Source organism: Neoarius graeffei, chromosome 10, assembly GCF_027579695.1.
Source record: "Neoarius graeffei isolate fNeoGra1 chromosome 10, fNeoGra1.pri, whole genome shotgun sequence".
NCBI lineage: Eukaryota > Metazoa > Chordata > Actinopteri > Siluriformes > Ariidae > Neoarius > Neoarius graeffei.
The window spans coordinates 42,606,701-42,620,536 of record NC_083578.1 but is presented as its reverse complement, the minus strand read 5'-3'; the positions used below and the strand labels follow the sequence as shown (position 1 = coordinate 42,620,536).

At 41.5% G+C, this 13,836-nt stretch overlaps 1 protein-coding gene across 7 annotated transcripts in view; it reads right to left on the bottom strand.

The window, feature by feature from the left end:
* Nucleotides 1-1,708: 1,708 nt before the first annotated feature.
* Nucleotides 1,709-13,836, bottom strand: part of gucd1 (guanylyl cyclase domain containing 1) — a 103,948-nt gene continuing 91,820 nt past the window's right edge. For 6 of the 7 annotated variants that reach the window (XR_009655505.1, XR_009655506.1, XR_009655507.1 and 3 more), the window contains one exon: nt 1,709-2,112. Coding sequence is in view for 2 of the 7 variants with exons in the window: in XM_060931812.1 (XP_060787795.1) it covers nt 1,942-2,112 (171 nt within the window). In the remaining 5 variants the exon portion in view is untranslated. The remainder of the gene's footprint in view (nt 2,113-13,836) is intronic. The other variant, XM_060931808.1, reaches the window with a different exon arrangement.

The following is a 13,836-nucleotide window of genomic DNA, read 5'->3' as shown; positions in this document are numbered from 1 at the left end:
CATAGAGGATGGGGCTTGGGAAGGACAGTGCACCCTGCAATAATAACAGAAGCACTGAACTTTGTGTACGCTGCCACAAATACACCTGTGGCAAATGTACCGTAGGAAAGACTCACCATGGGAATGTGGAAACTACTAGATGGGACAACTCTATGCTACATTTCTGTGCTTTGTATAGCCTCCATATGTAGTGAGTCTGCTTTTCTTAGTGTGAAATAAATGTTTATTTTCTTCCTGAAGTTATACCGTCTGTAGTTTTTCCAAGCTGAAATTGTGTTTTTTGGGGCACTATAATTCCAGTCCTCTGACATTGTAAGCTTGGCAGAGTAAATTGTCACTGAAATTAGGGTGTAACCTAAAACCAAATTACCATTCATGAATAGCAACCTCAGTGGGGGGTGGAGTGGCTGTTCACAATACAATGGAGACAGTTAGCACCTTGAGAGGAATACACAATTTTTGCAGAGAGGAGGGGGCATGCAGCAGAAGTGGGCCTTTTAATGAACCATGCTTATCACATATGGTAACACATTATCAACAAAGAAAGAAAAAACACAATGCCAAGGATCAGGAAAAGAACCACAGCGCTGTGATTAGTTGGGCTATCAATGACTGACAGAGCCCCGGCACGTAACTAAGCATTATAAAGTTAAAAAATATTATTTTTATTGAAAAAACAAGAATGTAATGATTTCTAAAATTTCTAAAATGATTTTACCTAACGCAATTTTCTGCTTTAATCCACATTTGCTGGTGTTGAGCGTTTTTTTTTTTGCTTCTCAAAATCATCTCATCACAGATCACTCGCTGCTGTGTGCGAGCTTCCCTGCCCCCTATTTGTTGAAAATCTTCTGTAAATGTTGGGGGTTTATATTGATTTATTATTATTATAATTGTTAATAATTAAACATGATAAATCTGGTTATTAGGAACAAAGGAGGGCATAGTGGGAAATGATACGGTAACTGTCTCTTGTCGGTTCAAATACGATACTGTTTTGTGATTACACCGTACCGGTTAATAAAAATAGACAAATGGTATGAACCTCTCTACTGTCTCTTATTACACTAAAGAAAGGGCCTGGCCGAGTCATTGTGTATTACTGAAAAAAAGAAAGAATGAATGATACACGGATTGTGTATCATTCGTTCTTTCCATTTTTAATTGGCAATCAAAAAATGAAAAAAAAAATTTTTCATTTCAATTTTAGGCTCATATAAAAAAAATGAAAAACCAGTCATTTTTTCATTTTTTTGTGTTAAAATAAAAACAAATAAAATAACCAGTCACTTTTTCATTTTTTGATTTTTGATTGCCATTTGAAAATAGAAAGAACGAATGATACACTGATTCATGTCTTCTAATAAAAAGCAAAGTTGCTCTGACACAATATGTTGAAAGCGACAAAATGAATGCCATGTTATTGTTATCATTATTTATTATTACCATCAGTGGTCGAGTTGTAAAATCAAACCGGGGGGATGGTGAAATTTTTAGTCGCGTGTCGACCCATCGGTCGGTCTGTCGGTGGGAAACTGGTTTGCTTTTAGGAGGGTTTGCATACAACGTAGGTCTGTGGACCTTGTTCATTTACCAGACATACAGTATTTTGTGCTGATAAAGTGTGTAGTACACACTGTGTACCCTTTTTATTGTTGTAAAAAAACATAATACACTGGTATTACTGTAAAACATGCACAGTGTGGATGTCGTGTCATATTTAGTCAGTCTCCTGGCTGACATACCTACCACATTCTCCATATTAGGGTGAAATGCAGATGACAAATTTGAAGTGCAACTTCATAGTCATGGTAGGCTCCTTTTAAATCATTTGGTAAATAATTTATTAAAACCTCAGTAGGCAATGTAAATGAACAACTGAATCTTTTCATATCAAGTCAATAGAATTTTTATTCAAAGCTGAACATTGGGAACACTGAATTAAATACAGACGTAGGTAGGTAACCAATAAGCTAAAACAAGCAACAGTAAATTGTAAATGTTCAGCTCTTCAGCTGTTGGTTCTCCTGCTTGCTCCTGCTCCTGTATTGTCTCACACTCCGGGTCCTCCAGCTCCTGTCGCACTGTGTTGCAGTTGCTGCTGACTGTCATCTGGAATAAAGAGCAGTGGATAAGATAATTTAATTAAATATAATTATGTTATTTCTGATTTATTTATTATCTGAACGAGGATTTGAGCTTTGAAAAATGACTGGATTCTTTCTGTAACATTGATTCCCGCTGTTATCTACACTGTAAAAAAAAAATCCGTTGTTTTTACAGAAAAACACTGGCAGCTGTGGTTGCCAGAATAATCCTGTTAAAAATACAGTGAAATGTAAACAACATTACAGAATAACTTGTACATTTCACTGGGATTACATGTACAATTAATGATAACTTAATGTAAATTTTACAGGTATTCAATGTACAATAATCAATACATAACTTAATTTTACGGATATTCATTGTACAATAAACAATGATTCAAAATGGTTACAAGCAATGATCTACTAGACAGATATTTTGGGGGGGGGCTTTTTTCACCTTTATTGGATAGGACAGTGTAGAGACAGGAAATGAGCTGGAGAGAGATCGGGAAATGACCTTGGGTCGGACTCGAACCCGGGTCCCCAGATTCATGGTATGGCGACTTAGTCGACTGAGCCATGATGGTGGCTGTTTTTTTGTTTTTTTATTTTTTTAACAGGGCAATGATGTAATTTTAACTATCACATTCTGTTTTAGTATTACAGTTTGTCTGTGTTTAAACTACAACAATTTGTAAATTTTACAAAAAAATATGATCAATTCAACATATTCTTACTGTTAAATTAACAGTGGTATTTGGTTAGGAGTTTTACAGTATATTGATGTAAATTACACACTGCTTCATTGTTTTTGTATTTACGGTTTTTTTATGTCATGATTTTACATAAATTCACTGTTAATTCTACGGACATTTTTTACAGTGTAGGTCACGTGACACCTTAACATTGATGGTTACCAAGGAGCTGCCTTGGATACTTTGCTTCGATACATACCAGCACTTTGATACATACTGGATACAAGCTAGCAAAATGAGTTAAAAGCAGGCATCTTTGGAAAGTTTCTTTGGAAAGGGGAAAAGGCCCATTGAGGAGACAGAAGAAGAGCCTATGACAAAGAAAAAGAAAGCTGCATTTTAGCAGACACTTTGTCAAGTCCTACACCAATCCTGCTCTGCCTTACATGTTGTGACCGGCTCACTAATGAGGCAATGAAGCCTTCAAAACTGCTAGTGTCATTAATTTTAGCCTTCCTGTCTTGAATAACACTTTTTGTTGCCTGAAGAACAACAAACGAACGTCCAGGCTGATTAAATTAATGGCCTTATACAAGAAATCAAAGCTAACATGAACCTGAGTAAGCTATCGATAGCTGGATAGACTCCAAACTAACATTCATTATGATAGCTGTGTTGTTATCCGCCGCCCACAAATTAGGCTCCATATCGGTAACTTTACAGCATGATAGTGGGCTCACAGAAAGTGTGACTGATATTCGTAACTCTTGACTTCATCTCATCTCATTATCTCTAGCCGCTTTATCCTTCTACAGGGTCGCAGGCAAGCTGGAGCCTATCCCAGCTGACTACAGGCGAAAGGCGGGGTACACCCTGGACAAGTCGCCAGGTCATCACAGGGCTGACACATAGACACAGACAACCATTCACACCTACGGTCAATTTAGAGTCACCAGTTAACCTAACCTGCATGTCTTTGGACTGTGGGGGAAACCGGAGCACCCGGAGGAAACCCACGCGGACACGGGGAGAACATGCAAACTCCACACAGAAAGGCCCTCGCCGGCCCCGGGGCTCGAACCCAGGACCTTCTTGCTGTGAGGCGACAGCGCTAACCACTACACCACCGTGCCACCCAACTCTTGACTTACCTCCTGAAATGTTTTTTTTCTTGCGATCTTAAATCCGAACTTGCTGAGGTCTTGCTGTCCACTCCGCTTGGCCATGATGCTGCAATCTGCTGCTGTCACTGACGCCGAATGAAATAAAAAAATAACGGAACTCCAACTGAATGTCACCTCCTCAAACGCTTCGCTTGCGCGTGCCCTCTCTCGCAGTAGCTTACTGTATGCTCAGTTTCAGCAAAGCTACAGTATGTGGAATGGCATTTCTAATTCCAATGTTAAATAGAAGCAATGTCCACATTTATTGATAAAATTGCTCAAGGGAAGGGAGGGGTGGATGCCCATTTTAGAGGGGGGATGATTATGACCATTTTTTATTCCAGGGGGGATGGCATCCCCCCCATCCCCCCTCAACTCGAGTACAGATTACTATTATATTGAGATAATAATAATTAAGAGATCATCAGCTTAACATTAACAGCTTAATATATTAAATGAATAGGATGTATGAATAAATTACTTGATATATACATGCACATGCAATTTTTCTGTTTCACAGACGCAGAGATGATGATGGACTGTCGCTGAGGATCATGGGAAGGCTAATGTAGCGTGGGGAATAGAGAAAATCAATAATCGTAAATTAGAGTTATTATTTCGTTTTGGTTTCCCTGTTTATTATTTGTTCTGGTTTGAGTTGGAAAAAGGAAAACAAACACCAATCCCTCATTTTTTGGTCATACAGAAAAACAGGAAAACGAAAGAGAGTGGTTTTTTTTGTTTTTCAGATTGAATGGAATACTTGAATGATCGGATGATACAAGGACCTACATGTAACACTAAAAAGTGCACAGTGCTTCATTGCAAGAGTAATTTTTTTTAAATATTTATTTTTGAGCAAGTAAACCCAAGGCAAGAATCGAACCATGTTTCAGGAGTTACCGGTACAGGACATGTGCAGTAACCACCAGACTACCAAGGCCTGCAGTTTTGTCTGCTCCTGCACTGAAAAAGTAACCTACCGTATAGAATTTACCCAATAAATCTGAGGTAACAATTTGCATTGACTTGTTTGGGGTAGATTTAATTCCATATATTGAGTATAAAATAACAAATAAAAAGCTATGAAATACTTAAATTGGGTAAAATTTACCTCACATTTATGTATCTATTCTACAGCTACTTTCTCATTGAAATCGGGAAGTGCAGTACAAAAGCTTCACACAACATTTCAAGATTTTTTTTTTATGAGAGAAGCGCCATCTAATGGCGACACCGTGGAATCGAATGAATGGGCGTGTTTAGAATTAAAATAGGGGAGGAAGGGGGGTCTGAGCCATTCATGGCAGCCCCCTGGCATTCAGCTGGGAACTGCACGGCAGTCGCATGGCGTGCGGTTGGAACGGTAAAAATTCAATTGCTGCTACTGTATATTTGCTTTCAATACTCATACGCCAAGTTTTCCAATATATTATTATTTGTTGATATTATATTATGGTGCTCTGTGTTGTTCTCATTTATGTATTTAACAACAGTATCAAAATACTCGGGTCTTGAAATAAATGCACATTAATGGTAACTACTCTCTTTTGCATTATTTTTGACAGAAGTAAAATTCATACATGAACAAATTTTGGCTAGTTGATTTTCTGTTTGGCTAGTTACTTTGGAAGGTAACTAGTCTGGCTGGCTGGTGAAAAAAAAAAAAAAAGAATTTAGAGCCCTGCAACATATCAAATGTCGAAAGTGAGACATTTTGAAATTTCATGCCAAATATTGGCTCATTTGAAATTTCATGACAGCAACACATCTCAAAAAAGTTGGGACAGGGGCAATAAGAGGCTGGAAAAGTTAAAGGTACAAAAAAGGAACAGCTGGAGGACCAAACTGCAACTCATTAGGTCAATTGGCAATAGGTCATTAACATGACTGGGTACAAAAAGAGCATCTTGGAGTGGCAGCGGCTCTCAGAAGTAAAGATGGGAAGAGGATCACCAATCCCCCTAATTCTGCATTGACAAATAGTGGAGCAATATCAGAAAGGAGTTCGACAGTGTAAAATTGCAAAGAGTTTGAACATATCATCATCTACAGTGCATAATATCATCAAAAGATTCAGAGAATCTGGAAGAATCTCTGTAAGTAAGGGTCAAGGCCCGAAAACCATACTGGGTGCCCGTGATCTTCGGGCCCTTAGATGGCACTGCATCACATACAGGCATGCTTCTGTATTGGAAATCACAAAATGGGCTCAGGAATATTTCCAGAGAACATTATCTGTGAACATAATTCACCGTGCCATCCGTCGTTGCCAGCTAAAACTCAATAGTTCAAAGAAGCCGTATCTAAACATGATCCAGAAGCGCAGACATCTTCTCTGGGCCAAGGCTCATTTAAAATGGACTGTGGCAAAGTGGAAAATTGTTCTGTGGTCAGACGAATCAAAATTTGAAGTTTTTTATGGAAATCAGGGACGCCGTGTCATTCGGACTAAAGAGGAGAAGGACGACCCAAGTTGTTATCAGCGCTCAGTTCAGAAGGGGTTGGATTAGTGCATGTGACATGGGCAGCTTACACATCTGGAAAGACACCATCAATGCTGAAAGGTATATCCAGGTTCTAGAGCAACATATGCTCCCATCCAGACGACGTCTCTTTCAGGGAAGACCTTGCATTTTCCAACATGACAATGCCAAACCACATACTGTATCAATTACAGCATTATGGCTGCGTAGAAGAAGGGTCCAGGTACTGAACTGGCCAGCCTGCAGTCCAGATCTTTCACCCATAGAAAACATTTGGTGCATCATAAAATGGAAGATACGACAAAAAAGACCTAAGACAGTTGAGCAACTAAAATCCTACATTAGACAAGAATTGGTTAACATTCCTATCCCTAAACTTGAGCAACTTGTCTCCTCAGTCCCCAGACATTTACAGACTGTTGTAAAGAGAAAAGGGAATGTCTCACAGTGGTAAACATGGCCTTGTCCCAACTTTTTTGAGATGTGTTGTCATGAAATTTAAAATCACCTAATTTTTCACTTTAAATGATACATTTCCTCAGTTTAAACATTTGATATGTCATCTATGTTCTAGTCCGAATAAAATGTGGAATTTTGAAACTTCCACATCATTGCATTCAGTTTTTATATACAATTTGTACTTTGTCCCAACTTTTTTGGAATCGGGGTTGTACTTACACCAGAGAAGAACTGCTTAACACCAGGCACTTCACTATTTATAACTGTGGCAGCAGGGGCATGGTCAAGTGGTGGTTTGTGAATGGAGAGCAGAGCCAGGGAAGGTGAGTGGCAAAGTGATTGTACCTGTGTGTAATTAATGTACTGTGTGTGCACTTTCCCAGTGATGGGGAGCAGATAAAAGGGTGGTGAAAAGAGAATAAGAGGAGAGCTTCCCTATGCGTCATGTTTGTGTGTGCGCACGTGCATGTGTGTGCCAGAGTGAGACATTTGAATCTTTGAAATCTGAAAAGCTTAAATAAAAGGTCCCAGAGTATCGAACCTGCCTTTCCCAGTGCTTCAGTGTCCCACCACTCCCAACAAGAGTACTAATACTGGTGCTGAAACCCGGGAACACTGAACCAAACCGCCATCATGGAGTCCTCCCCGTTGTCCATGCCCTTGCTGCCACCTAGCAGAACCAGCACCAGGTGCTTATGACAATGCACAATGAGCAGGAGTGGCATTTCGAGGCCCTGCTGCGGGCCCAACAGCAGGACCGCCAGGCACTCCTGCATCTCATCACGCCTGCAGGTGCACCAGTCATAGTCAGTGGGTTTCCACCACATAACCCTTGTGAAAATGGAGAAGCATGATGACCCTGAAGCCTTCATAGTCCTCTTTGAGCTAGCTGTGGAGGTGTGGGGATGGCCAGACGAGCAGCGACCATCTCGCCTACTGCCAATCCTCACCATGGAAGTGCACCTTGTGGCCCAGCAACTGTCCACTGACAACAGGCTGGACTATGTGGACTAGAAGTGAGTCGGCCACACCCCTGAGCAACTCCATCAGTGCTTCTGTGCATGGATACTAGAGGAAGTCATTCAGCCATTCACCTATGGCCAGCAGCTGCAGGATGGCTACTGGTGGGGGTTGGGGGCAGAAGACTATGACATTGAGGGGTCATTGATATGGTGGCATTGGAACAGTTCATCATTTGGCTGCCGAGGGGGATCATGGATTGGGTCCAGTGCCACTGACAGGCATCGCTAGCTCAAGCAATTGGGCTGGTGGAGGACCATCTGGTGGCGGTTCCAGTGGCAGGCAGACATCCTGCCTCTTCTCTCGCTCTTGTCCTGCTCCCTCCTCCCATTCCATCCTTCTCTTCTGTCCCCACCCAGTACCATGGAATCAGGGGCCAATTCCCTCACAGCTAGCTCCCCAAGCATGTGGTTCCCCTCCCTCCTTTTCCACTTATGCTTCTGTGTCTTCCCCTCAGGTGAGTGATCCTTGCCCCAGCAGTGTAGAGGTGAGGCCTGTGCCAGTGTGCTGGCATTGTGGGGGGCCTGGGCATGTGCGACCATGACTTACATATTTTAAGAAACTAGTATCAGTGTCAACATGTCAATATATAGCATTATAAAGAAAAACTAAGTCTTTGACTTTGTGGCCATAGGTAAGAGGTAACAAATCCAACTGAATAAGTCTTTCTTTGCATGATAGTTCTCCTTGCTTGACTTGTAGGATCCAACGTGTAGCTCTTCTCTGTATCCTTTCAGTTTTCTGTTTCAAATGTGCAATGCCAAGGGACCACACTTCAGTGGTGTAGCACATCTGAGATTTCACCAGGGTAAGACATGTTCTCCTTACTTTCATATCAGTCAACATAGGAGAAGTGCATCATAATAAACCACGTAATTTAAATGCCTCACCCACAAATTTTAGGGACAGAATGGCCAGGATTTAAGAGTCTAATAGAACGAGGGGTGGTGGGTGGGTCCTGCCATAGCACGTCATGGGGGGGGATCCCGGTGTGACATCGTTGGGGGAAGCTGTTTCAGAGCTGTCTATGTCAGCTCCGTGTCATAGTGACACGGAGAGCGGGGAGTGCACTGGCCCTCCTCATTCTCTCAGGGATTTCCTAAAGGATTTCACTCCGGAGCAAGTGTGAGACAAAACTCTGCGGCACACATTCGACCAAGTGAGAGTAATCAATGGTCAGAACCTTCAGGCAAACATTGCAATCTTGCACCCATACTTTTCTTTCATAAAAGATAGGCTGTATTGAGTTATGCAAGACACTCAAATGGGAGAGTAACACAATTATTGACTCCCAAAAGCCATAAGGAACTCCTTTTCCATGCGGCTCATAATAACCCAATGGCCAGTCATCTGGGTCATTAGACTGGACTGCATGAGGGCATGGCTTTATTTTAATCCTGGTGGATTATGTAATGCGATACACAGCAGCACTGCTACTGGGTAACATTTCTGCACACAGTGTCGCAGAGGCACTGTTTAAAATTATCTCCCAAGTCAGGATTCTGAAAGTAACCCTGACTGAACAGGGCACAACATTTATGTCACACACACTTCGCCAACTCTGAGTTATTGGGGGTTAAATCAATCTGTACAAGAGTTTGTAGGCCACAAACTGACAGCTTGGTTTGAGAAATTTAACCAAACCCTTCAGAACATGATTCTTAAGTTTGTGCATGAACACACTCAATCAGGATAAATGGCATGAACTCCTGTTGTTTGCAGAGCGAGAGGTTTGGCAAGCCTCCACGGGGTTTTCCACGTTAAAATTACTATATGGGCGCAAGCCTTGAGGCATCCTAGAGGTCATCTGATAAAATTAGGAGGAAGGGCCTTTTGACAGCAAAAATTAAATTCAATACATTTTTGATCTGCGTACAAAACTCCACACACTCCGCCATCTAAACCAGGAGAATTTGTGGCAGGTGCAAGGACTTCAGTCCTGGCTGTACAACAGTGGGTGCACCTTAGAGAATTCAAATTGGGAGATAAAGTTATCAGATTATTGCCCATGTTGAGCTCTAAATTATTTGCCAAGTGGCAAGGGCCCTTTGAGGTCACACGGTGAGTTGGGGATGTCAACTATGAGGTGAAATGAATGGATAGAGGTGGGGCACAGCAGATATACCACCTCAATCTGCTCAAACCATGGAATGAGGGGATCCCCATGGTGTTGACAACTGTAGTTCCAGAAAGGGAGGAGCAGGGGCCAGAGGTAAAAACAAAATCTGCCCTAAGTCCCCTGGGTCCACCTCTCACCAGTCTAAGTCACAGGGATTGCCAGATTGCAAATGGAGTTTTTCAACATGTTCTCATCTCTTCCTGGTCACACTTACCTCATAGAACACCAAACCAAGATGCCCCTGGAGGTTGTGGTGTGCAAGATGGGAATAACTGAGGAGTCACACAGACACTAGAGCAGCCCAAAAGTTCTGGTTCCCAAAGCTGACGGGTCAGTCCTGTTCTGTGTGGACTATCACAAGGTCATTTCAATGTCTAAATTCGATGCATATCCAATGCCTTGCATTGATGAATTTCTCGATCAGTTAGACATGGCTCGTTTTTATTGGACACTGGAGCTGACAAAGGGATAATAATAATAATAATAATAATAATAATAAAGTTGAACTTACAGTGGGGTAAAAAAGTATTTAGTCACCAATTGTGCAAGTTCTCCCACTTAAAAAGATGAGAGAGGCCTGTAATTTTCATCATAGGTATACCTCAACTATGAGAGACAAAATGAGAAAAAAAATCCAGAAAATCACACTGTCTGATTTTTAAAGAATTTATTTGCAAATTATGGTGGAAAATAAGTATTTGGTCAATAACAAAAGTTCGTCTCAATACTTTGTAATATACCCTTTGTTGGCAATGACAGAGGTCAAACGTTTTCTGTAAGTCTTCACAAGGTTTTCACACACTGTTGCTGGTATTTTGGCCCATTCCTCCATGCAGATCTCCTCTAGAGTAGTGATGTTTTGGGGCTGTCGCTGGGCAACACAAACTTTCAACTCCCTCCAAAGATTTTCTATGGGGTTGAGATCTGGAGACTGGCTAGGCCACTCCAGGACCTTGAAATGCTTCTTACGAAGCCACTCCTTCATTGCCCGGGCAGTGTGTTTGGGATTGTTGTCATGCTGAAAGACCCAGCCACGTTTCATCTTCAATGCCCTTGCTGATGGAACGAGGTTTTCACTCAAAATCTCACGATACATGGCCCTGTTCATTCTTTCCTTTACACGGATCAGTCGTCCTGGTCCCTTTGCAGAAAAACATCCCCAAAGCATGATGTTTCCACCCCCATGCTTCACAGTAGGTATGGTGTTCTTTGGATGCAACTCAGCATTCTTTCTCCTCCAAACACAAGTTTAATTTTTACCAAAAAGTTCTATTTTGGTTTCATCTGACCATATGACATTCTCCCAATCCTCTTCTGGATCATCCAAATGCTCTCTAGCAAACTTCAGACGGGCCTGGACATGTACTGGCTTAAGCAAGGGGACACATCTGGCACTGCAGGATTTGAGTCCCTGGCGGCATAGTGTGTTACTGATGGTAGCCTTTGTTACTTTGGTCCCAGCTCTCTGCAGGTCATTCACTAGGTCCCCCCGTGTGGTTCTGGGATTTTTGCTCACCGTTCTTGTGATCATTTTGACCCCACGGGGTGAGATCTTGCGTGGAGCCCCAGATCGAGGGAGATTATCAGTGGTCTTGTATGTCTTCCATTTTCTAATAATTGCTCCCACAGTTGATTTCTTCACACCAAGCTGCTTACCTACTGCAGAGTCCGTCTTCCCAGCCTGGTGCAGGTCTACAATTTTGTTTCTTTGACAGCTCTTTGGTCTTGGCCATAGTGGAGTTTGGAGTGTGACTGTTTGAGGTTGTGGACAGGTGTCTTTTATCCTGATAATGAGTTCAAACAGGTGCCATTAATACAGGTAACGAGTGGGGGACAGAGGAGCCTCTTAAGGAAGTTGTTACCGGTCTGTGAGAGCCAGAAATCTTGCTTGTTTGTAGGTGACCAAATACTTATTTTACCGAGGAATTTACCAATTAATTCATTAAAAATCCTACAATGTGATTTCCTGGATTCTTTCCCCCCATTCTGTCTCTCATAGTTGAACTGTACCTATGATGAAAATTACAGGCCTCTCATCTTTTTAAGTGGGAGAACTTGCACAGTTGGTGGCTGACTAAATACTTTTTTGCCCCACTGTATATAGCACCTTTCTCACACCTAAGGTCGCTTTACAATTACACAAAAAAAAAGTCCACCAAAAGAGGGTCAGGATTAATTCCAATGTAATTACACACACACACACACACACACTTGTCTCTGGATGTGACAAGTATTCAGTATTATGAACTTTTTGGGATAACAAACTATTTGGATGTCTCCCAAGGAGTTTGTTATAGCAGGGTTACAGTGTATCTGCAAGGACATAAGTAGATATCGGCCAGCACCTTTCCACATGATTAAATCACGAATGAATGCAAAAGCATGCCCATTTGTTTCAATACAAGAGGGCATGCCTATATATCCCCTTCGGGCAGAATGTGTACAGTTGTACACATGAATTTCCATAGCATGAAGTTCCACAGCATTTTTCCCTTGTGTCCAAAGGGGTGTATATATACTAGTGCATCTCAAAAAATTAGAATATTGTGAAAAAGTTCAATATTTTCCATCAGTTATTTAAGAAAGTGAAAATGTTATATATTATAGACTCATTACACAAACTAAAATGTTTCAAGCATTTTTCTATTTTAATTTTAATCAGTATGGCATACAGTACAAAAACAAAAAAAATCTCAAAATATTAGAATATTTCATTTCGAGTTTGAGTAAAACAGTATGAACACAGTGTATCTCTCGGTCTAGTTCAGTACACACAACCACAATCATGGGGAAGACTGCTGACTTGACTGTTGTCCAGAAGATGATCACTGATGCCCTCCACAAGGAGGGTAAGCCACAAAAGGTCATTGCTGAAAAGGGTGGCTGGAAAAGGTGCACAAGCAACAGGGATGGCCGCAGTCTTGAGAGGATTGTCAAGAAAAGTTGATTCAAGAACTTGGGAGAGCTTCACAAGGAGTGGACTGAGGCTGGTGTCAGTGTATCAAGACCCATCATGAACAGACATCTTCAAGAAAGGGGATACAACTTTCGCATTCCTAATATCAAGCTACTCCTGAGCCAGAGACAATGTCAGAAGTGTCTTATCTGGGCTAAGGAGAGAAAGAAATGGACTGTTGCTCAGTGGTCCAAAGTCCTCTTTTCAGATGAAAGTACATTTTGCATTTAATTTGGAAATCACGGTTCTAGAGTCTGGAGGAAGAGTGGAGAGGCACAGAATCCAAGGTGTTTGAAACCCAGTGTCAAGTTTCCACAGTCTGTGATGATTTGGGGTGTCATGTCATCTGCTGGTGTTGGTCCACTGTATTTTATCAAGTCCAAAGTAAACACAGCCATCTACCAGGAGATTTTAGAGCACTTCATGCTTCCATCTGCTGACGAGCTTTTTGGAGATGCTGATTTCCTTTTCCAGCAGGACTTAGCACCTACCCACAGTGCCAAAACGACTACCAAATGGTTTGCTGACCATGATATTACTGTGTTTGATTGGCCAGCCAACTTGCCTGACCTGAACCCCATAGAGAATCTATGGGGTATTGTCAAGAGGAAGATGAGAAACACCCGACCCAAAAATACAGATACGCTGAAGGCCACTATCAAAGCAACCTGGGCTTAAATAACACCTCAGCAGTGCCACAGACTGATCACCTCCATGCCACACCGCATTGATACAGTAATTCATGATAAAGGAGCCCCAACCAAGTATTGAGTGTATAAATGAATATACTTTTCAGAAGTTGGACATTTCTGTATTGTAAATCCATTTTTTGATTGATCTTAGGGAAT